General features: G+C 37.6%; 1 protein-coding gene across 1 annotated transcript in view; it reads left to right on the top strand.

Annotated features, from left to right (window-relative positions):
- TGFBRAP1 (transforming growth factor beta receptor associated protein 1) overlaps positions 1–25349 on the top strand; it is a 38657-nt gene extending 13308 nt beyond the window's left edge. Inside the window, exons 5-12 of the mRNA XM_050333840.1 lie at positions 5388–5470; positions 11641–11982; positions 13319–13376; positions 14679–14822; positions 15869–16012; positions 17317–17476; positions 19141–19574; positions 20083–25349. Coding sequence (XP_050189797.1) covers positions 5388–5470; positions 11641–11982; positions 13319–13376; positions 14679–14822; positions 15869–16012; positions 17317–17476; positions 19141–19574; positions 20083–20271 — 1554 coding nt within the window. The 3' untranslated portion in view covers positions 20272–25349. The remainder of the gene's footprint in view (positions 1–5387; positions 5471–11640; positions 11983–13318; positions 13377–14678; positions 14823–15868; positions 16013–17316; positions 17477–19140; positions 19575–20082) is intronic.
- The last annotated feature ends 236 nt before the right edge of the window (positions 25350–25585 follow it).

The raw sequence follows: 25585 nt of genomic DNA, 5'->3' as shown, positions 1-25585 counted from the left end.
GCTGTTTAAAAAGATATACTGTATTTCAAATCAGAATTTTTAAATTTTACCTTTTTTATCAAAGATTTTTACTGTATCCTAAACTCCACCGTAGTACAACTTCAAAGTTAAGTAATGGGAAATCTAAAGCAAATACATCCTGCTTCCAAACTGTTACAAGCAGTACTTGCATTGCTTTGTAACTCAACTTTTAAGGGTTTTGTACGGGAAAGTGTATTACAAACTCTTGAGTGTTGATTAGAGATTTGTACTCACTTTCTTCTACCTCTGGTTTGCATTACAGTGCACATTCTACTGTATTTCTTTCTATTTAGAGACTTGGAAAAAACAGCATGAAATCTCTATTCACTTAATAAGTGAATGAATATTTGGTTTCTTTCCTTTTGTAAAAGCAAAACTTGATCTGTAACCTGAAGAAAATGTAGTGTGTTTTTTGGTTTTTTAATATACTTAGGTATGTTTTGTTACCTTAAAATAATACCTGTTATGTTGTTACTTCTGGTTTCTCTAAAACGATATAAACATGACTGTGAAAGTTACAGAATTGCAGTGCTTCAAAATGATTTTTTTGGGGTTGTTTTGTTTGTTTGTTTGTTGTTGGTGGTGGTGGTTTGGGTTTTTTGTGGGGGTTTTTCTTGTTTTGTTTTGGTTTTTTTGTTTTGTTTTGTTTAAATTTTGAGAAACTTCTAATTCCTTGTCATTTCAATTTTGGTCAAGGCCCTTGAAAAGCAGTCATTAAATTAAATGAAGCTTGTATCAGTTTTCATTTTGATCCCTGGCTCCCCTGTTAAATGAACAGCTGGGAAACTTCTGGAAGTAAAAAGCTTGTTGAGAAAGATTTTCTATCCCTTTGCTAAGTTACATCTATCTGGAAGTACTTGAAGCTGAAAAGTATTTAGGCAAATACGGAGTTCATTTTCCAGCATGTTTTGCTTTGCATCTTCACTTCCAACTTTTCCTTTGCAATCTGATTAAAGAAGCAAACAAATATCTTGCTGTGAGGACAGCATGCATGATCTAATCAATGTCTTCTACTATGTATGATGGCCTTAAACCTGCAATTATTTCTTCCCAGTTTATGTAGATGTAGCGTGGGAGATGTCTTTCTGTGTTTTGCCACAGGATGAACTGCAGTTTATTACCTAAAATATGTGATGTCAAATCTCATTCCTCCTAAGTTTTCTTGCATTTATGATTTTTCAGTCTTTAGGACAAGTTACTTTCTGTCCACAGGTATCTTACGTGCACAGTGTCTGTTTTCCTGAAATTAGTTTCCTAGAATAATCTAAGTTCTTTCTAGCTTAATGTGCCCTTAAAAGTGTTCACTTACTTTAAGTCAATGCTAGGGCTGAAAAACAGAAAACATAGCACTTGCAAGCAAAATAGCCTGTTCTGTTCTGGTCTGTATTTGCAAACTGGTATTAACCAGTTTGAATTGATGGAGTCTCCCACTGACACATATTAAAATGACCCAACTTGACTTAGTTGTTGAGATGTTAGTGCAATTTTTCAGAGCTGCTCTGTAGCTGGAAATGCAGAATTTTGAGCTTGCTTTCTAATGGGACTCCGATACCAAGTGCTGTCCTTACAGGTCTGTTACAAGCGCATCAGACTTTCTTTTACTGTGGTCTCGTGTAATGTAAATTTGATGGAGCTCAACCAAATTAAATACCATGCATGTGCTTTTTGGAACATTTCTTTGGCATGCTTTAACTGATCACACAGTCACTCATTTTTAAGTCCTGTCTAAAAACTATCTTCAGATAATAGATGTTAGATAGATAATAGGTATCTTCTAACAGGTATCTTTGGGTATCTATTTTGCAAGCTTTGCTGAATCCTGAGGAGCTGACCATCATTTCAAGGGTTTATTTTGCCATTGTATGCAAGCAGTAGGAAGAAATGCCTAGGTTTGGCATTAAGACACTTGATCCATCCACTATAACTTATCCATGCAGAATACTGATTCTAATTGTCTGGTTTGCAAAGTATAGTGTCCCCTTTGCCACGTGATGCTTTAGTTCTGCAGTTTGCAGTGACTGTTGCCATCTTACGTGTGACTTGAATTTACTCAGGGCATTGTAGGGCAGATCTTGAGGACATGAGTATTTTTCCTACAGTTCAGTACTTTGTCATTGCATGCATTCACAGGTGCATGCTCTCCCTCTGTATATCAGCATAAATATATATGTGCTAGTAATGCAGAATGATAGTGGAATAGCAATGAAGTACTGTACTCAGAGTTATTTGAATAGTCAATATTTAGTTATTGGAAAGTAGCAGGTCATGCATTAGTAGCTCTAACTTGTTATTTAACCTGTGGTCCCTACAGACTGAAAATTTAGCTCTGCCAAATCAGATGAAAATATCTTTGAGCATCAGGAATTCCTGCTAGGTAAAAAATGCTAAACTGAAGTGTTCCAAGGAGATGACTTTACTGGATATCATTTTTGATAGAAGAATACAAAGGCTTTTCTACCATGCTACCATGAAATGACTGAATACTACTTATTAATTTTTCAGGACAGCTGACGTTTGCAGAAATCATGGTTGATGGTAGTGAAGACCTTGGTTAGATTGACACACATCTTGCATAGGTATCTCTCTTTTCTTTTTTTTTTTGTTCTCATTTCTTTTTAGTTTCAAAAAAAACATATTAACTGCACCCAAACCTGACCAAAAGACAAAGTAGCTTTCTAGAAAAATTCTTCTATACATTGTAGTTTAGTTGGTAATTCTGACCATTTTAGAAAGGATTTTTCTGCCAGTTATGAGAATTAAGGCTTTGTTATAGCTTTTGCAGCTTCAGCAATCATCTTTCTCTTGTCTAGGGCTTTTTCAGACATGAATTAATACAAAATTTATTTTGTGGGTTTTTTTATGTGAATTCAGTCAGCAATATAGAATTTGTCTAAAGCATTTCAAGTCTTATGGTAGTTCTTCAGAAATTATAAGGGACTAAACAGTGTGTTGAATTTTGACTGGATGTAACTTAATACTTTTTTTAAAAAAGCCCGTTGCAGTATTCTGGCCTTTGGTTCTGAAAGAACTCAAGGTGCTTTTTCTATCATAAACGGAAGTATGTATTTGGCATATAGGTCTAGCTCATTCTTAGCAACCTGTCAGACGGGGAATATTGGATTTTCCACAGACAGTCTGGTTTGTTGCTTCCATAATCTTTACCCCAGGACAACTTAATGTCTAATGTTTATCTTGTTGACTAAAAATCTACTTGGATACTCCCTATTCCATCACTGCATCTTTAAAAAGTTGGGACAGCACCTGTCTGTAGATATTCAACAACTTTTTTGTTGCATGCAGGGAGAAGTGAAGGTATGTCAATGTTTAAACAACAGTGAATACCACTTAATCAGTTCAAATTTAAAACTGATTCCTTCAAGCTATAGTTACACTATTAATGTGCTCTTTTCAACTTTTTGTTGAAAAGATGCTGTACAGACTAAACTCTGCAATTAAAGCAGTATTTTCACTGTCTTAGAGAAATTCAAACTTAATTACAGTATCATAATTTACTAAATACGTAAATTTTAGTGATCATTCTGTTGCAAAAATGGAAAACAGACTTTGAGGGGGGAAAAAAAACCCAGCCTATCTACTTTTGATACTAGTCAGCATGGTGAGAAGACTTTCCCTGTAAAGTCAAGCCAGATTTTAAAGTTCTGCTACTGCCACAAGATACAGATATTTGCAGATTGAAATCCTTTAGCAGTGACCTTAAAAATGTGACCAGGTGGGTATCAGTTCACAGATTACTGTGTATTGATGTAATAACACTGTCAGAAATCCACAATATTTTGTCTAATTTGTGAATTAATCACCTAAGGAATTTTTACTTCATAACTGTAGTTAAATACCCTTTTAGCTTTAGTTAACTAAATTTAGTTAACTGTATATTTTGAATTATTACACATTAATGTAAAACATTAATTCATATAAAGAAGTCATGAAATATTGTTCATTTAATTTTATATTGTTATATTAATTTTATATTTTCCTATTTGTCTGGAAAAGTGTGCCAGGTAACATTTCTGTTTCCCCTTCTCTCCTCCACACTGGGAAGTCAAGAAAATTCCCACAGAACCTTACAAATCAATACATTTTCATGGCTTGCTAATTACCAAGATTAACTATTTCCTTAAGACAAACCATTAGTTAAAGCATGACTAAATGGACTGAAACCAAGCTCTTCTCTTGGTAGATCCATAATCTTTAATCGAGGTTAAAAATCATCAGTTACAAAATCAATCCACTGTACTTGAGGTCTCATGTTCCCTAGTAATTTCTGCCTGGAATGTGTTCCTATTTTATTGTAGTTTCCCAGGGTATTTTCATTGAAAATGGTTTTTTAAGTGTGTTTTAAGTCTGCCTTCATGTACAATGTGGAATGTTAGAAAGCTGTATGTTCATGAGCAAGGTGAAGGGAAAAACTGAAGAAGGCCTGTGGAGGTAGCTGGGTGTATTTGCCAAAATACCGATGTTGTCAAAAACGGGATGCTTTGCAGAGCACAGTTTAGGTTCCTTGCTTTTAGTAGTTCTCTTTTGCTGTTACAAAATATTCTGGGCACAAGGATTTCATGTAATCTTGTGGTAATTGGTTGACCATTCAGATTTAATAGTTACCCATCGTTAAAGTAGTTCTTGTGTTCTTTTTGTAATGAACTTCTTTTCAACATTTTCTGTCTAGGTGTGACCTTAACAGTAAAACTTGATAACAAATAGCTTTTCATGTTTTAGTTGGTTTTTAACTATATTTTGATCTACATTGCATAATGTACTTCATATTGGATAAGTTGAACTGCTTTGGAAGTGTTTTTATTTTTAAAAAAATCAAAATAACAAAAGTCAAAAAACTATGATCATCAGCTGGAGAAACAAGACTGAGAATTGCCAGCAAGGTTGACTGCAGCAGTGAGATGACAGGCTGTGTGTGGTCAAGTGGGACCATCCTTACCTTTTTTTTTTATTTATTTTTGCTTACTGAATCGTGGAGAACTTCAAAGATAACCGTTGGCTTTTATATTAACAAATAACTCGAGCAGAAACTTGAGGCAAGTCAATGTATGCCAAATAAGTCACTATGTGAACAAGAAAAGTTCAACTTACTGTTTTTTGAGTTGGCTTTTAATAAGGACCCTGAGCAGTGTTGTGTTCACACACATTTGTGTAAGAAACTGAGTCTGGGCAGCAGATTCAGTAGGTACATAACTGAAAATGTGGAGGATCAAGGCTTTATTTTGCATGTGACTTGACAAGTGTGTTTGAAGATCACGTGTTCAGTGTTGTGGCAGGTAGCTGTTGCAGTAGGATTCAGCACTATGTAAATACAAATATAATAAACCTTTTCTTTCCCCCCTTCTTTTTCATAGGTAATGTACAAACGAATCCTGCAGCAAGCAGGTTTTATACAGTTTGCACAGCTTCAGTTCCTTGAAGCAAAAGAACTCTTCAGGTAATTGTGTGACAAGAAATTTATTACTTTACCTTCTTTAAATAAAGAATTAGTGTTCTTGGTTTAAAAACTTGAATGGCTTTTGATGCAGGTGTGAGTTTACTGTGATAAAATGTTTTTGTTGGGGGTAAGAACAGAGTAACGTTGAAACTACTTTATAGCTGAAGAGTTTAATGCAACTGGTTTTTTTCTTTTGTATACTAGCAGTACCTTTAGGTATTTGAGTGTTGTATGTGTGGAGGTTTTTTTACTTTATGCCCATGAAGGTCAAGGCTTTATTGTTGAGCCTGTGCTGTGACTTACAGCATGAATATTGCCTTGTTCTCTTTTTTTAAATACTTTTAACAAAAAGGTATAATTTAAATTTTAGTTATAATTTAAATACTATTGACACAATTGCACTAACGTTTTTGAGGATGCTGATACTGAATTTAACACTTGTTCTGCTAGACCTTTTCCAGAAAGCAGATTGATTATTTGTTCTTGAGGTCTGTATAAAGTCTGTATAAACTTTCCAAATTTAGCCAATTCAGCAGTCACATCTTTATAAATTGACCTTGGTATTTCACTTGCATTAAGAAAATTCAACTAGTTATCTTTATTCTACCTGATAATTTCATTTCTGCTAGCCATGCCTCATTCTGTGATGGGGCACTGTCTGTAGTTAGTGTAATCCATGTTGACTACATAAAACAACTCTCCTTGTTATTTGCTGAAATTCACTTTAAATCTATGTAGAGTCTGTAGAATAGGATTAAGCTTAGACAGTTTTCTGTATACTGTAAGCACGTACAGTGTAGGAAAAAAGTTGTCCTTGGGTTTATGGAAATACATTGAGGAAAAGGTTTTGGGGAACTCTGCTACTGATGAGAGACTTTGGCATTTTGCCTCCTGCTCACCAGTATAATGGGAGACACTGGGCTTAAATGGGCAGTGTACTCTGAGCGAGAATGAGGGACTAACAGGAAAGGCCTGAATGGCATTTATTCACAATCTGTTCCAGCTACAGCCATGTTCTGTATCACCATGTAATTTTTGCCATTAGTGAGCAACTTGCAGTCTTCCTCCCCCCTTATAATCTTCCACACACACTGTGTGTCTGAACCCTGTGTTGTGTATCTGAAGTGGGAGTACAACCTGTACCTAGTTTGGAATCTTTGAAAAGCAGTGAGAAGAGGGGAATGAATCCTGCAGGGAGCTCAACCACCTTGTGGAAGGAGTCAAGATCAGTTATGCAGCCTCCATCCAGCTATCAATCCATGTGACAAATAAGCTTTAATGAATAGAATTGTGGAAGCTTCTCTACAGAAACAAACATGCTTCATGAGAAAATATGCTGTCCAGCCATGAATTTTGTATCTGAGTCAGCATTCCAGGCTGTTTCCTTCCTCTAAAAGCTGCAACTCCAAAGCAGAACAACAGTTTATGAATTGCTGAGATCTGCTCGAGTTAAAAAGCCAGGATAAGTTATCTGTGTTTTTCTTCTGTTCAGCCATGCATAAACTATTCAAAGTATTTTGGTGACTCTAAAAAAGCTTCAGTTTCCTTGATTTTCAGCCCTGGTGAACACACCCAATTAGAGTAGTACCTCTGTGTGCCCTGATACACTCTTAATCAATCCTGTTCATTTTAAACTTCCTGATGCTCAGAGGAAAAATGGGAAAGATAATGGCAGTCTGTGCAAACACTTCTCCCATCCTGATGTGTTACTCTGCAGGTGTTGTGTTAGTAAGAAGTAACTTCAGTCTTAATTCCAAAGGGAAACTTGGTACCTATCTGAGAAAAGATGGGTTTAAGCAGTGAGACAAAGGGACAGCAGCATCTTCAGGAACTTGGTGTGATTGAGCCTTCTGGACAAATATGAAGTGAGATTATCTCACTACTCAGAAAATACCTGTCAGTTACAGGTTAGCTGGGGAAACTACTATATTGGATTAAAGGTCTTTGTTTTCTTGCATCAGTTATCCCTCTTGGATAACCTTGTCAAGAAACAGTTATATCTTATGCTTAGATTCTTAGTTCTTAAATACTGAAACTTTTAGGAGGAATACTTTGCAAAGTTCCTTGTGGTTATGCTGATACTCCTGAATACTGAAGAAGGTTTTATTGAAACTCAAGTAACCCAACAAAGGGAGGAGAATTTTCCTCAGCTGGATCAGTTAATCTTAAGCTGAGCAAGCTGTCATAGTAGGGCTTCTTTGGTCTGACAGTTCTGTTATAAACAATAACAGAATTATGTTTGTTTGTGTTATGTAGCTGTGATTTATATGTATGCTATTTCATGTTACTATCATTAGAGGGTCACAGGCATTTAGACCAATCAGTGATGTTTAGTAGGCCATTTGCTAAATTGTAGATGTCTTACTGAGGTGTTGGCAGCTGTCACAGTGAAACCAGTTCTCTTCAGTGTTTTTTCACTGATTAGATGTTGCTTACATTTTGACACACCAGATACTTTTCTAAACTTTGCTGCTCTTTTTAACAAATCAAAATGTTAACTCTTTTCACAGTATTTCTCTCACCTGAGAAACCTATAGAGAGACCTTAGGAATAAGTGTCTCCTACACTGGAAAGGGTAAAAAATTGCTGGTACTTATACCTTGAGAAATAAGAAGGAGGGGCAGTGTAAGATTTGCATCTTAAATGATTTGAGAATATAAGCTTCTATTACAGCCAGTGGAATCTGGGCAAAATAACTAATACTGTAGACTTCTTTGACATCTGTGATATCTGTAAATATGATGGTCTGAGTTTAGACTGAAGTGTCCTGAAAACTTGTAGGTTCTGCCTACAAGTTTGTTTTATACTGTGAGATAAGTTCCTACCTGTATTTTGCTAAGCCTGAGATGTTAGAAGCTGAAGACTGGGATGTATGTTGAAAGAGGTGAGGTCCTTTCTACCTGCTCTTTAATGGTTTTGTCCAAATGTGGTGGAAAGAGCCATAAAACATGCACAGACCCCAGAAGCCATAAGTCTTGGGATGAATGTTAGCCATTCATGCATTGTTGGGTCATGTTTGGTATTTACTGGTTTTCCTTAAGAAGCTTGTGGAAACCTCCTTTTAAGGAGGCCGCTTGATTGCTGATTGCCACTGCTGTGGGGAGAGCAAAACTGTATAACATGAGCTTGTGTCAGACCTGCTGAGAGAACTACTGAGAGCCCAGGCTTTGGGCTATCCCAGCTTGGAAGCTGGTTCTCCTCAAAAGCTATTTCTCCTTTGGGAAACAGATCATCATTGAGGCCAGAGTCTGTGAAGTCATAGGTGAAGTAGCTGACTGCTTTGTCATCTAGGAAAAGTTGGATGGTAAAATGAAAGGGCTCAGAAGCTACTGTAGAAGTTGGAAAATGTTTTGAAAATTGTTATAAGGGGCATATTTAAATATACCATTTTTTAATCTCATCCATCTCCATGATCATAGTTTCCATCTTAAGCTTAGGCCACCTCCAAATACTTGACAGTTTAGCTTGCCAGGGAACCAATGTTTATATATGAATTTCTCCAAATTTATCGACTCCTTGTTTTGCATGAATTTTGAGTAGCCTGTGGATGATATTTAAGTTATGGGTTAACTTTTGTTCTAAAATGAATCAGGGAAGAACCTTGGAGCAAAAAAAAAAAAAAATCTTTCTTCAAATAGGGTTAGTTTTCTAGTGTAAAACATCTCATGGAATATATTTTATCTGGTGGTCCTCAGCACTTAAACTTTCAGAGTAGTTGGACTAGTCAAAACTGCAGTTAGACTACTGTAACGAGTTCATACTGAAAGCTCAAATGTTCTTTGAACCATCAGGTCACACCACTGACAGAACTTGCTACTTCTTGGTTATTCTGTCTCTTAAAAAAAAAAGTCTTTTTCTCCTTGTGAATTCTGTCGTAATGTAGATCTCAGCATTTCTAAGCCAAATATTAAGCCTACAAAGAGGGATTAAAAAGATATTTCAACTGCAGAAATCAGCAAAGTAGACATGAACACTTTACCCTTGTTAAGAGGTGAGCCTTTCTAGTGAGGAGGTGGGTTTTAGGCAGTAGGAGCTCTGTGTATAAATCAGGAAAACCTGCTGTTCAAGCCTTTTCTCATGGGAAGGCTTCCCATATTCACATTTTTCTGTGGTGTGGTCCTCTGTTGTCCATGTTGCTGTTCCTGTGCTCTGCAGTCACTAGATTCTGGAGCAGGATACTTGCTGCTTTTAAAGTTGCTGTTGCTGCAGCTGTCTCAGAATTTCATTCTTCTGTTATAGGTTTTTGTAGCCAAAAGACAGTATTAAAAAGAAGTTCTAAACAGGTAGTTTAGAAAGGTAGTCATGGTGATGCTTCCCACTAGTTCATATTTCCTGGATGGTTTTGGAACTGTGTCAATGGTGAGAAGTGAACAATGCAGGGCATGCCCCACTCTTCAGTTACTTTACAACAGTAAGGAAGGGATGAGCCTGCTTGTGAGGATCTTTCACACTTTACTGCCTGAAGAAATCTACTGCTTTGTCTACATCTGGGTTGTAACTTGTTTCTTTTTGGAATTCATTCCAATCAAGGTTGTGAAGATATATTCTTCATATATAGATAATAACTATTTTTACAGTTTTACTTGCAACTGTATAGTAACAAAACAGTTTCTTTCAGAGAATGGTCAAGATAATTTTGATCTTTTTTTTTTTATCTCCTTTATTTCAAGAATGTTCATCTTTAAAGATGAATTCTGAATTAAAGCTTTTGACAGTGAACTAAAATATAAATCCTGATGTCTTGCTGTTCTCCTGAAGCAAGGCCTGGGAAGAGAGGTCATTCTGGCCATGAAAATTAGGAAGTTTTTTGCCATATGTAAAAAAAAAAAAAAATTAAAAAAACCCTGAACCAAAAAACCCCCAACAACTTGTTGTGATCTGGTTATTAAAATTATTAGAAGTGCCTGTACCTGAATTAAGGTGCAAACAAGACTAGATGCCAAAGTCAATAGAATGGGTTTTATTTAATGGTAAATGTGAGAGAAAGACAGATAGAAAGAAATAGGAAAAAGGGGTTGGCGAGGGAGAAGAAAGAGAGTGACAGAGAGAGGTAAAATAAGAGAATGTATCACCATGGTATGTAACCTGGCAGTGTCCTGTTAGACCAGCTCTTCTGGTCTTCTTGGTGGTGAGTGTTTCCCAAAAACACAGAGTCCAGTGGATTAGTATCCATTCAGGAGATGCCAGGCACATCCCATTGATGGGGGGAGGCTTTGCAAGGTCTTGTAACAGACTCCAGACTTATTGCCTCACTTGGATCACGTGCAGTCTTCTGGTGGTGGAAGGTCTCAGGAATGAATCTGGGGGCACTTTGGGGGTCTTTGGTGGTTTATGACCCCTTCTCAGCTGCCTCTCATGTGCATGTCCCATGTGTACCTGGTCTTCCTGGGGCTGTGGGGGTGGGGGTTACTCCTTTGGTTTGGTGAGGAGAGATTTCACCATCACACACCCAAAACCCTTCTCCCCCACCACCCACTGAGCTCAGCTAGGGGGGATTCTTAACACAGAGACATTCTTCCCTGAACCTTGTTTACCTCTCCTCAGACCTGAGATGGTTAGACAACAGTCCTATCTCAAGTTCCCAGTCACAGTCCAAATTCCAGTCAAGAGGCATTGCAGGAAGGGAAAAGTGCTTTGGTGGCTGCAGACAGGCTGTTGCTTCCTTTCAGTTTGACAAAAGTCTTTCTTTGTATTGTTAAAGACATAAATAACATTCAGTCCATCACACAACCACAACCCAAAAAAAGATCCCATTCATTTTATTCTTCTGTCATAACATGCATTCTTCAAAAGCTTGAGGAATTTCAATCTAGGCTGAAAGAAAAATGTTTTGCATGGCATATTTATATTACAACTTGCTGGTGGATAAAAGTATATGTGCCTTTCAGCTGTAGGATGTCAAAAGCATAAGGCTAGTTAGTCTCCAAATTCTTGGAGCTTCCAGTGTTTAGAGAAGGAAAAAGAATGATAAATAAAGAAATAGCAAAAAAAAAAAAAAGCAGATTTGTTCTGCATATATTTTCTCCAGCATAGAAGACAATGCCTTTCAGAAACTGACAACCTGTTAGTGTCCTGACTCTAAGCATATGTGAGCACACATCTTTTTTTTTTGTGCCTATGTATACTTTTTCTTTCTTTTTGCTTCATCTAGTTTGACACTGTAATTGCAGAAGCGGCCAGCTTGACGTCCGGGAGCTGATCTCTCTCTACCCCTTCCTGTTGCCTACTTCCTCTTCATTTATCCGGTCTCATCCCCCTCTGCACGAGTACGCCGACCTAAACCAGCTGACCCAAGGGGACCAGGAGAAGATGACAAAATGCAAACGATTCCTCATGAGTTACTTGAATGAAGTCCGCAGCACTGAGGTTGCAAATGGCTACAAGGAGGATATCGACACAGCTTTACTCAAGCTATATGCAGAGGCAAATCATGAAAGCCTGCTGGACCTGCTGGTTTCAGAGAACTTTTGTCTTTTGACAGACAGTGCTGCCTGGTTGGAAAAACACAAAAAGTGAGTGGATTTTTTGACTCTCGCACCTTTGAGACCAGAGGGAAACTTCTTAGATGCTACTGGCTTCTAGAACGATGTGTTCAAGTACTTGCAGTTTCTGTGCTCACAGATCCAAAAGACAAGTCAGTCTGAATTGACATTGTTAGCATTTATAAATATTGGTGAAAAGCTGTTGACTGAGGCAAAGGAAATGCATGGTAAATAGCGAGTTCTCCATGTAAAAGTTTCTGTATCCAACACAACAATAAAGAATTGATACAGGTTTGGGAGAAAAAAGTGAATGGTTTGCCCTTGTGATAATGGGAGAGTTGAATGGCTGAAGTAGTTGTACACAAAATTAAGAGATGCCTTAAAGCACTCACTACGTTAGATAGGAGCTATTAACCAGTTAGCTGGCTTTAAAATTGTTGCTTATTCAGGGAAGGAGCTCTTACTTTTGAATTGCATAGTTTGTGCTCCCACTGATTCACCAAAAGGAGGTTCCTTAAGTCTGAGTGCAAATGACTTCAAATCGTAAATGCCAGCAGGCAGAGAATTGACAGTCATTAAGCAGGAAACATTAGATAGTAAATGTGTAAAATACAAACTCCAGTCCTAGGTAGTATGTCTGTTTTGGTTTTAATTTCTTTAAGCTTTAAACTGTGTGGTGCAGTAGCAGCAACTACAGTGGTAAGGCAGAGTCTTTAATTGTGGTTATCTTTAGAGTGATTTCATTTGTTTCAGGTGTTTTGTTAAAAACCTCTTGGCAAATGTGGTTTGCACGGCCTCTACTTCTGTAGATGTGAATGAATGTTAGAACATTGTCCCATGAGAACAGCCATTGCAGAACTTAGTTGTATTTTTCTTACAGTACACAAAAACCACTCTGTAATGGCACTGTACAGAGCTCTTCTTTGACTTCATGCTGCAATAAAGAAAAAACACGTTTCTGATAGTAAAACAAAGTTCTAAGTAAAAGCATAGTGAAATTTGATTTAATGAAAGCTGATTAAGTATTGGAGGAGTATCTATTTTGAATTGTGTGTTAAGTCTTTATGTTAACATAAAATTGAAAGAGTGGCATGGGAAACATCTCTAATTTGGCACATACTTTATCTGAGTTGGATCTAGTAACTGGAAACTGTCTGAGGGACAGGAACGATGGAGACACATTTTTAAGGCAGAACTTCTCTCCTTCGATTTAGAAAAACAGCCTACAGAGACTTGTTCAAGTGTAGACATGGCCATGTGCATGTCATTGTAAGCAATTATTTGCTATACTCTGTGCTAATCTATCCATAATTAAATCAATGGGAAAGTTCTAGCGATTTTAATATTATTTTCTCATTCTTTGCAGGTATTTTGCACTTGGTCTCCTGTATCATTACAATGGTCAGGATGCTGCAGCACTTCAGGTTAGAATAAAGCTTTTACTGTCATTTGTAAACCATTCCAAAATACTGGTTTAGCTCTGAGATAAAAATCTGAGGTGTTGATTTATCTGTTTGAGAAGTTGTGATGTGTATGTGCGTATATATCTATATATATGAGAAACTTGAAACTTATGTTAAGACTTCCTTGAATAAATTAATATGCTAGATGTGAAAAGTCTGAAGAGCTTACTCAAGTTGACACCTATTTAGCTGCACATATGCTATTTTTAAAGCAAAACTCTGCACACCAGAACAAATGTTTGAATTCCTAAAAGATAGACAGAAATGCTGAAATAAGCAAGTGATCACTTTAAAAGATATTTATGGGACTTCAGGAGCATACCCTGTGCTGATTGATCTGTGTACACACAGCAAAACAGTATTATAATCTTATGGCAGACACTGACAGCAACTGAGAGTCTATTTCCTTATCTGATGATGGAGAGTGAATGCATTCTGCAAGATCTTAGGTTTCAGCTGGGTTAGTAATACCTCTGGGGACCCTCCATCCGATGTCACACAGTAATTTTGTTGTTCCTGTCTGCATAACTTCATCTAGAGAAATTAGTAAGTTCTTGATGAATACGTAGCATGTGTGTTTCAGGCCACATCCAGTACCTTGAGTAGTTTGCCTTATTGTGTGGCTTTTTGAGCACATTAATCATAGTAACCCTGTCAGATGCATTCAGGTCAGTTGAGTAAATAGTGATTGTCTGAGCAGAAAACCAGTAAGGACAACAAAAGCAATATGTACCTTTGTCATATGCAAAATATTTTACTTGATGTTTCAAGAAACAAGGTTTATAGTTAAACTGGTCTGCTAGACCCCTTGCACCTTTTAATTCCGATTATAATGTATATAAAAGCAATGTCATGTGGTACTTGAAGTTCTTCAGTCACAATGAAAGAAGAGCAAAAACTCAGATTTTCTTCTAAGTTGCTTTTATAATTTGCTTTTAATCTTACACACACACAGAACACATGAAAAGTATACCATGCATTGGAGAGAAGGACATTTGATAGAAGCTTTCTTTGTGATTAGTGTACCTCCTTCAGTCGCTCTCAGAATGAGAACCCACATGGCATGGGGTCTGAACTTGGTGAATGGGGCAGGTGCAAGAGAAGACTGTGATGGCAGAAGTTTAGTGACCAGTGAGGTTCCTTGTAATTGGTGTTCCTGGCAACTCTTTCTAATTCCACAAATCTTGTAGTAGCTTGCACGCATTTTGAGGTGGAAGAGTTACATGTTTTAAGCTCTTCCATATGTGTACGTTTTTGTTGCAGTTATGGGTGAAAATAGTTGATGGAGACATTGAAGATTCTACGCGTTCGGATCTCTATGAATATATCGTAGACTTCCTGACATTCTGCTCAGACCAAGACCTTGTGTGGAAGTATTATGAATGGATTTTACAAAAAAATGAAGAGGTTTGTGATTGATATACTTTTCACAGAATATCACTGTTTCTCTGCAGTGGTGTTTGAGTTTTCCTTAATGTTGGTCCTTCCTGATAGTTAATTGGCCTTTCTGCAGAATATATAAAGCCAGTTAAATTGTGATCAGCAGAAGAAAACTTCCAGGTTCTAAATTCTTCCAAGTCCCTCTCTTGGCAAGTGCTAGTGATAACTGCCTCTTTTAATTGTGAAAACAAAGTTTAGGGCATTCTGTACAATGAAAAATACAGCATGTCTTCTGTTTTCTTCATATTGAGTAAGATAATTTTCAAATCTGAAAATAATCAACTGATTGATCACCTAACAGATTAATTCTTGCTGCTGCTTCTTTTTTAAAGATGTTCCACAAATGGGTCGTATCTGTGTACATTAGGACTTGGAATAAATAGCCTTCATTTAAGACAAAACTTCATTTATAGCGGAATTAACTTAATCCACCAAAAATTGAAAAAAAAAAAAAATTGTAACATCTCTTAGTGTGGTGTGCTGTTAAGTGAGATGCTTTGATCCTGTATCAGACAGTCTGTGCTGTTGGAACTTGGCACTTCCTGATCTGTATTAATTTAGAGCTTAGTTATTTTGTACCATGGCAGATTTCTAAACTTTTGTTTTGGTCATTACAGAAATCTCTTGCTCTTGTCTGTGTCGTCACATGTGAAAAGATTTAGAACATTCTGGTCTCTAAATTAAACTTTCCTGCTGCAAAGGCTGAAGTCTCTTGTGCTGTAGTTGTGCAGATCTGTTCAGTACTCTTTGTGGCTGGTGGAAGTTGTGCCCAAACCAAGGATTTTAGGCTGGATGATGTATAGACTACAGATTGAGGCAGTGGAGATGGGAGTGAGTGAGATCACAGTAAGCACTACATAGTTTCATCCTGTGGTGTTGAGCAGGGGTTTTTGTTGTTTATCTTCCTGAATAATGCACTAACTAATCCAACAGTGCTCTTACCTTTTCATTTTAAATACTTATTTAATAAAATAGTCGCCCCTGAGTTCTTAAATGCATTTAACTCTTTCTAGGTCGGCGTACAGATTTTCACTAAAAGGCCTTTGGAAGAACAGGAGAAAAGCATTAATCCGGATGATATCATCAGTTGCCTTAACAAATATCCTAAAGCTCGTGTCAAATATCTAGAGCATCTAGTACTGGAAAGAAAGATAGAGGTGAGTCCTGTGAGAATGCTAAAAGGTAGGCATAGGATTCAGAATGCAGATTATGATCAACAAGCCTCGAAAAAGGCAAAGTCTAGAAGAAATAGGCATAATGTGAAGTCTTTCAGATGTACTCAGAGTAGGGTAGGAATGGTTTTTAGATTAAATGAGGAGTGGATAACTGAATTATTTTGAACTTTTAAACTGTCTTGATGACAAGATGGTTGGTTACCTCCACTCAGACTGGTTTGTTTTTTTTTACATCTGATTATTGCACACTTTTCTGTTTCACTGAGGCTCAAACCTCCTGTTAAGATCGTAAAAAAAAAGGTTGAGCAACTGCTAATCCTAGTGCACTGTGGCAGCAGTATATTAAAATTGCTAATTCAATGTTTTGCAAGTAGGAATGTTTGATTCTGTCTTTCTGGAGAGATTTGAGCAATTAATGATCAAATTAAACCATGCACCCCTTGCTGAAGAATTCCAAATCACTCTGAATGTTGAATGTCCAAAAGATGCATTCACAAGTCCTAAGTGATAGTGTACTCTACTTCTGGGTTTTTTAGCACAATACAAAAGCAGCCAAACATTGTTGTATTTGGAGATGAGACATTTTAGGCACAGGAGAAATTACTTTAACCTACAAATAAAGCAAGGAAATGAACAGTGAAAAACTTGGCAGAAATTATGACCAGTTTACTAATTTACATTCTTCAAATACACATGTTGGATCAGTAGTTTATTGCTATTGCAAATATGCAAGGTTACACCATGAGTGATGAAGGTAGTAGTCTCTGGTATCATGGATATTTTCAAAAAAACTTTTTGAGTTATACACAGTGCCTTGTAGAATATTTGTAACAAAAATAATTTACAACGAAATCTACCTGCTAGTAAAGGCTGGCAGTTTGGTCTTTAGAAATTACTAGATTCTTGTAAATTATTCAGATTGAATGATTGAGAATATTCCAACAGTCAAATCATTAACTTGTTTTGATGAATATTGGTACAAAAACGTACTGTACCTACAGAGTGCTTGTCTACCTCTGATGGCTTTGTCAGATTTTATTGCAGAATTAGAAAAGGTCAAAGAACTTACCTGAATATGAGGAATCCCATGCTTAGAGGTGTAGTGTATTTTGTGAAGCTGATCTGAATTAAGTTGTCTATCTACGGACAAAAGACTTTGTGATTAATTCAAATTAAGTAAGTTAAAACACATTTTTATGTAATTAAATAAATATTCATCACTGTTATTGATGGGGAGAGGAAGTTGCCTTTGCAAACTGAGCTAACATTGTTCTTTTCATCTGTAGAAAGAGAAGTACCATACTCATCTAGCTGTCTTGTACTTGGAGGCAATAACCCAGCTAAAATCTGAGACCACAGATAATTGTACAGAAACAACTGAACTGCTGCTTAAATTACGTAGTTTGCTTCAGAAATCTGATCTTTATAGAATTCGCTTTATTTTGGGTAAGTTGCACGTTGTCTGTTAGAAATGCTGTATGTCACTTCCAGCAGTGACATACTTGCAAGGAAACATCCTTGCAAGGATATAAAACTGCAAGATCTGAGGTTTCTAGGTGTCTGTGCTGTATTTCCAACAGTCACAAGTTAATTTAGAAGTCGTATCAACATTTAGTGCTGTCCTTGATCTCCCATAGCTCGTGAGGTACAATAATATGCTTGGCACTGCACCAAAGACCGAATAGTCATAACTGACTAGACAAAATAGCTTCATACAATTGTTGTAATAGTCAGTGCTTTTTTAATGATGAGCACATGACAACCTTTTGCAAATGAAAGTTTATTTATTTATTTATTTATTTACAAGTTTATTTTTAAGCAGTCTGTTTTTCAGTGAATGGAAGTGAAACCTGGAGGACTTTGATTATCAGGGATTTGTTTGTTATCCACAACCCTAAAATTCTGACCCAGAAACCTGGGGTTCGTGTTAAACAAAAGCATGAGCATGTTTTTGAGTGAAAAGTGCAACATACATCTTACTGTTGGTATAAGGCAAGCAACAGTTGAACTGAATCTTTTCCTCAGTTGGTGCTTATAATGGTTAATGTTTAATGTTTCATCCACTGGAATGCAAACACATTCTTCAATTAAGAAGTCAAGCATTTAAAGCCTCTCTGGTATGGAGGATGATGGCTGAAGGATGAAAGGAAGGATGGAATAGTGAATGAAGGGGAAGTGACTTGTTACTGCACTGAAAGATGTTAAATGGTTTATGACAGATAATGTTCAAGTATAACAGTCATTGAAACTCTTGCTCTTTTTCATCTTTTAGTTTTTAAATAAATTTTTAAGGGCAAGAGTTACAAAACAGATTATTTTCTGTCACGTTAGAAATCCTGTATTTCAATTCTAATGTTACAAGCAAGTGACATCAATGCCAGGTAGTGTGTTTCTCCTTGATACCCAGAATATTATGTTGAGAAAAACATTGTATTTCCATACATTTTGTATAGGCCTATGCCAAATCTTTATCACCTTTACAATAAGTAGAGGATTTTCTACTTTATCTTGAAATACCAGATGAAATTGTCACTCCACCTGCCTATACTGACACTTAAACTTTAAACTGTCAGACTGGATTAAGGGTTTGTAGTGTCCTTTTCTTAAAGGAAAATACTGTTTGATCTTTATTGGGTTTTATGGACTTTATTTTTTACCTTCCTGTAGTACTGGGAGAAGCAGAGCTTAATATTGCAGCTTCATTTTACAGTTTTTTATACATGGTAGCAGTGTGTGCAGAAGTGGGCAAGACTGACCTGCTGGAATTAAAAAGATAGCAGGGACAGTGGCTTATCACCTGTTATTTAGTAATTTTTTTGTCTCAGATTTGGTGATGCTCTTTTTTTGGAGATGTATTTCCATACATCTAGGCACTCCTGTGCTTACAAGCATCTAGTTTGACAGGGTGGTGTTGACTCATGGGTTGGACTCGATGATCTCAGAGGTCTCTTCCATCCTGGTTGATGCTGTGATCTGTTCTCTCTATAGTTGCCAGCGCCCCTACAAAAATAGCAGGAGTTGAGTTCTGGGGGTTTGTTTGCATTAACTCTGGGAGAGGGAGCAGTTGTCTATTCCACTGAGCAAATATTGCCTTGTTTCTCACTTAACAGACAAAATCCAGGGCACAGACCTTCATATGGAAAGTGCAATTTTATACGGGAAACTAGAAGAACATGAGAAGGCTTTGCATATCCTTGTCCACGAGTTAAAGGACTTCCACGCTGCTGAAGAATACTGCATATGGAACTCTGAGAACAGAGACGTGCAGTACAGACAGAGGCTTTTCCATATGCTGCTGTCAGTGTATTTAACTCCAGGCACTTCGGATTGTGCGCTAGTCATGGCTGCTGTGGATCTCTTGAATAACCACGCTGCTGAATTTGACGCGGGTCTAGTTTTGCAGGTGGTGCCTGACAGCTGGTCAGTGCAGCTCCTCTCCCCGTTCCTGGCCGGAGCAGTGAGACAAAGCATCCACACAAAAAGAATGACTCAGGTTGCACTTAGCTTAGCACAAGCTGAAAACTTAATTTACAAGCATGAGAAGGTAGGTTGCTGGGGTTTTTTAAATGGAAGCACTTTGAAGCATTACAATTGAGTCCTTTTGATATATAATAGTCAGAAGAAGTTTGAAGAATTAGGACAAAAGTTGTCTTCATGTCCTTGGCACTTTTACTTGCTGCATTTATTAGGGTTTTTTGCCGTGACTTCTAGATTCAGAACTAGTTTTATGCTCTCCCTGTAAAACAGAAGGGAAGATGTAGGCCTTGAAATAGGAACAACCTTGGTGAACTTCTGGGCTTCATGAAAGTGAATCTACAGATTAGCAGGGTTCTTGCAGAAACTTTAACAAGTAGGAGTTACCATTTCTTTTGCCAGGAGGGAGACCTGTCAAAATTTGTAAAAAAATTTTTTCAGGGCTCAGTATTAGTTGAAGCTTGTTAGGAGATTCTTAAAGTTGTTTTTGTTTTGTCCCTTTGTACAGTTGAAATGATATGCTTCATCATTTCCTTTCTTGCTAGTTTCATATTTGGAATTGTTTTCTCTCTCTTTAGGTTAAACAGAGAGGAACTCCAATTCTTCTTTCAGACAAAAAGGTCTGTCAGGTGTGCCAAAATCCTTTCTGTGAGCCTGTATTTGTAAGATACCCAAATGGGAGTGTGGTCCACACGCACTGTGCTGCCAACAGACATCTGAATTCAAATGTGACTCATCACTCTTCCAGCTCCAACAATCAAACTTGAACTGTGTTCCAGTCCCACAGGTTCCCATGACTTCTACCCTACTGAAAGTGGGCTGGAGAGAAAGAATGAAGTGCAGCTACTTTAAGTATAAATCAAGATGGACAGCTAGTTTTTTGGGTTAATGGGAAGACTTCCAGTAAATATGAAACATTGCCACTTATATTTCTGATTTCTAATGAATGTAGATAGAAAAAAAAAAAAATCACTACCAGACATGGAGAGGTGCAAATATGGGCTCTTCTGTATATAGGAATAAACAATTAAAAAAATGAGCCTTTTCTTCACAGTGAGGAAGAATGTTATGGAGTCAAGGCAAACAGTTATTTTAAGAACTGTCACTTTGCACTGAATATGGTGTTCGTGAGTTTGTAGAGGTGGAGGTGGCATCTATTGAGTTGGAATTCTTGAAATGTGATGGGACAAGATTGGTGTGGTGCAGCTTGCCATCAAGACAGAAACGTGTCGATTATAATGTTTGCTGCAGCATGTCTTCTTTTGGGCTGAATTCTCTTCCCCAGGATCACATTATGAAATTTTTTTTTTTCTCTACAAAATGTTGGGTCTTGATGCACTTTTTAGTACCTCCCTCCCATCCACCTGCTATATGGAATTTAAATGTAAGCACTGGTCTGTTAGGTTTCAGCTCCTGCAGTCACTGTAATAAACTAAGTGGAAACTGCCAGCCTCAGTCACACAGGTGTGCTTGGAAGAAGAAAAGAAAAAGCAACAAAGATTGTCTGGTCAGACTGTAGTCACTTTTATATGGGGGAAGAGACCTTAAGTTTAATATTGATTTATTTATTAATATGCAAATATACTGTACATACAGTTGAATAAATTGATCTTATCATTCTAGAGTTTCTTTGGAGGATTAAGATGTAGCTGATACATAACTGTACAGATTATGTGAGAAGTGTTTGCTATAACATAACTTAGGCAGGTTGGAACACCATGAGAACAGGTCCTAGTCCTTGTTGATAACTTTATGCAATCAAAACCACAGAAAGAAGGTATAATTGGCAAGAAATCTACAAAAGTGCACTACAGGGGTACTGGATTTGTTATATTCTACTAAACATTCTGTAAATTAAGGTTTTTCAAATAACAACACAAACCCCTTATTTAATTGCTCTGATCTGTATTCATGTTTCTATTTAACCATTTTAAATTGATAATTTAAAAGAAGCTGCTTCCCCCCAGAGAACTCAGAAAAATGAAAACTTTAAATAAAAGTTAAGTATCTCAAAGTTTAAAGCATTTCTTTTAATTCTGTAAAACTCTAATAAATGCCAAGCTTACTGACCAGCATGCACCTGATCCCTGTTTCAGCATTCCAAATCAGTGGAGCCTTTCAGCAAAATGGAGTATGTGCATGGTACTTTATAGAATCATAGAATATACTGAGTTGGAAGGGAGCCATCAGGAGCACTGAGTCCAGCTTGTGCCCTGTGCAGGACACCCCAAGGATCACACCACGTGCCTGAGAGCCTTGTCTAGATCCAGTCTGCTTTTACAGAAAGACTGGCTTATGAAACTGCCTTCTAAGTGTAGCGCTGCCTCCAAGAAGGGGCAGCCAGACCTCAGCCAGGGGAAAAAGACTTCCATCTCTTTCTTATAGCATCATGCAATGGTTTGGCATGAAAGGAACCTTAAAGATCACCTACTCTAATCCCCCTGCCAGGGGCAGGGACACCTTCCACTTGGCCAGGTTGTTCAAAGTCTCATTCAGCCTGGTCTTGAACACATCCAGGGATGCGGTGTTCACAACCTTTCTGAGCAACCTGGCCCAGTGTGTCAGTGCCCTCTGAAGAATTTTTTCCTAATTCCTGATCTAAAGCTGCCCTCTGTCAGCTTAAGGCCGTCTGCCTTTGTCCTATCACTACATGGGTACAAAGTCCCTCTCTGGCTCCCTCATGAGCTCCCTTCAGGTACTGGGAGGTGCTATAAGGTCTTCCCAGAACCATCTCTTTTCCAGGCTGAACAACCCCAGCTCTCAGCCATAGGAGAGGTGCTCCAGCCCTCTGATCATCTGAGTGACCCTGCTCTGGCCTCATTCCAACAGCCCAACATCTTTCTTGTGTTGGGGGCCCCAGAGCTAGATACATCACTCGAGGTGGGGAGTACTTTGCTTTAAAGCAAAAGACCTTTGAATCTTTCCTTTCTTTTGAAATTAGGAACGTATAACCATTGTGTTGAATTTCATTAATTTTTAAAAACCCAAGTAAGGAATTTTGTAGTGCTTTCTAGTAAGATATGTAAGCCATATTTAGTGAGAGGCACTACAAAGAGGTCGGGTATGGGTGTTTCTGACTCAATTCAGGCTTGAGTGATTCTGCTGTGGCTGGTATGAGCAGACCATCTTGTATTCGTGGGTTTTGAACACTATATGTGCAACTGGCAGTGATGACATAGACAAATTTGTAGTCCCCGGTCCTCAAAATACTTGCTGGTAGAGAAGTGGTTTTTACAAAGACCCTGTAAGACTTGGGTGCAGTAGCCTGCATATTTCATGAAAAATACTTTCATTTGCTGCCAGCATCCTCAGTGTGCTCTTTGTTCAATTTAATAAGGAGTACTAAAACAAAGACCCTTCTCCATGATTTAGACTAATTCTAGCTACCAGGTAGTGATGAACTTAATCTTGTCAACGGCTGTTGCAATGGAATAAATATCGTATCATTCCAGACCACAGGAAAGTTCTTAATTGTTGTTGCATGAAAAGGTATGTCTGTAAAAGATTAAACAATCTTTTATTAATTTTTTTTTTTTGCAGATGTGTGTTTTGGCTAAAATGCGGCAGAAATAGTAATTGTCCGTACAGAACAAATACAGAAATCAGAATAATGCAGGGTAGCGTATTTGCAATTGTAGGTGTTCAAAAGTGTGATTAATATTTAAATTGGGGACATCTAATTCTTTTAGACCTCCCCCCCCACCCCCAAAATGTGGACTCGAGAAGTATTGACCCGTTTCTTTTCTAAATTTTATACTAGAGCTCCTTTGGATGAATTAGTATGGAAATCCCTAGGTAATAAAAGGAAAAAGCAAAAAAAACAATGTAAGGCTGAGGCAAAGCAAGAGCTCAGCAGGGAGATGGCAAGAGGACAATGCTGTTCCACTGTGTGTGCAGTTGGGATATTACGGGACCAGCGGAGACGTTGGCCTGTGTCAGAGTGGTGCTTGGTATTCTGTACTTTGTCACCAGGAAATCTGTGAAAGGTCTGCATTAGAATTTCCTTGGGTAGGACAACACCCCTTGGGTAAGAGAACTTTGTGCTGGGGAACGAGTTCATTTCTCTTTTTATTTTGGCACTGTCAGTTTGTTCATTTTTGGCTTATGTACGTGAAGTCCTGGGATAGCATTGCGTTAAGTTCTGGTGTGGCTGCAGCAGTGTGAAGGGAATGACTGATAATCTAGTTGCTGACTGGATATGTGAAGAAGGAGAGCCAGGAAAGAAGAATATTTCTCTGACCATCCTTCTGGTTTGGATATTAAATGCCTTCTGGGAGTTTAAGCTTGATGCAATCTTTTTATCTACCGTCAAGCAATGTGGTGTCTTGGACCTGCCCTTGGAGAGAGGAGGTTCTGTCAGAATATTTCTTCTTAATTTAGCTGTTGCTAAATTGTTTGTAATTCATCTCTGTCCCTTTTTTCCAGTGAGTCTCCTCCACCTTTTATGTGTGAAAACCAAAACAGAAGTGCAGATAGGTTTGTTTTGGTTTTTTTTTAATGTGACAGTGTGTCTGTGATTCAGGACATAGTAACTGAGATTAGTTTCTCATACAGATGCCTCTGCAGATAAATGAGACATGTTTGCTTAACATGCAGCTTCTACTTATTGAAATGTGGCAGCTCTGACTTTTTTAGCTATCCACTGTTACAGTTGATGGCACATCCAAAAAGCACTTGTTAAACCTTCTCCTGCCCTTTCATATCTACATACTTCCTCACATAAAAATTACCTATGATATGGATATGTCATCATATGCAGTTTTTCCTTCTTTAAGCCAAAAAGAAGAAAAATCCTAAGGAGAAAAAATTGCTCAGAATCTGGCACTCTGCTCAAAACAAGAGTCATGCTCTACATTCATGAGAAAGAATTCAATTACATCTTCATTTCTTCTATTTACATGGTTAAGTTGTCACATGGAGATCAGTATTCTTGTAATATTGTCAAAGTCTGGAGAAAATAAGCATTTGGGATTTGTTACACAGAGCACACCACGGGTGCCTATGAACTGCCTTCCTCAGACAGCCCATGCTGTGGTGACTCAAGTGTGCTCAGGAGTCCAGGTTACAAAGATAACTTCTCTCTTTGCTCCCAGTCTCCAGAAACTTTCCAGCCTTTATTATCTTTACTAGCACTTAATCGACATAGGTATAAATCTTGAGAGGTCTGGGGAACTCTTGATCACATTTGTCTTCAGTAAAATGTCTTTTTTTTACATCAACACGTGAAACCCTACTAACCTGAGCTGTGGAAAGGTGCTGGTAGGGATGCAGTATGTGTATGTTTTCTGAAAACTTTATTACATGTTTAAACACACAAGCATTATCCTGACTATGCTGAGTCTTTATAACAACATCTGTTCTTTGCAGGACTCCTGTCCTGAATGACATTGAAAAGTATTTTGTTTTATGCTGTTCTATCAAGAAGTAATTTTTTATTTTATAATTCTTCCCTCTCTTCAGCATGGCTCTAAGTGTTTTATTAACATCCCGCTGTTCATAATAGGCAGCAACTAATACATTTTCATTGTGAGCTCTCTTCCTATTGCCTACATTTGCTAATTAATTTTTCTCTTACTGTACAACACTTTGGGGCTTATGCCTTGTGAACACTGGTAATTAAATGTGCTGCTACTTTTTAGGGGAAAAGAAGAAAAGAAGTTAATGACATTCTGTAATATCTGATTGATTGCAAAACTGAAGTTCCCCTGCAGTAAATTCGTTCAGATGGAAATCTGTACTGTTAAGGCTTTCGGACTTAGTGGTTATTTGGTGAACATATACAGCGGTATGTGAAATGTATAAATGTATATATATGTTGATTTTTAATAAAAAAGTCTTTTAATTATGTTTGTTGTTGATTCATAGATCTATAAACCCTGGAATGGGAATGGCCAAGTGAAAGGGAAAGGTTCCCTATTGGTAAACAGAGGATTGATCAGAGTGACTGACGCAGGGGATCAGGTGAAGGGGCTGGATTACTAAGTGCAGGATGCTAATGGAAATAAGCAAGTGTTCTTAAAAACCAGTGAATTTTACTTTGGTGTTACCTCTTACCTCTTCCTTGTCTGAATCTGGGTTTTT

The sequence above is a fragment of the Myiozetetes cayanensis genome, unplaced genomic scaffold, assembly GCF_022539395.1.
Source record: "Myiozetetes cayanensis isolate MyiCay16 unplaced genomic scaffold, myiCay2020 scf5-8, whole genome shotgun sequence".
NCBI lineage: Eukaryota > Metazoa > Chordata > Aves > Passeriformes > Tyrannidae > Myiozetetes > Myiozetetes cayanensis.
The sequence above is the reverse complement of the archived record's forward strand: the minus strand, read 5'-3'. Positions and strand labels throughout refer to the sequence as shown.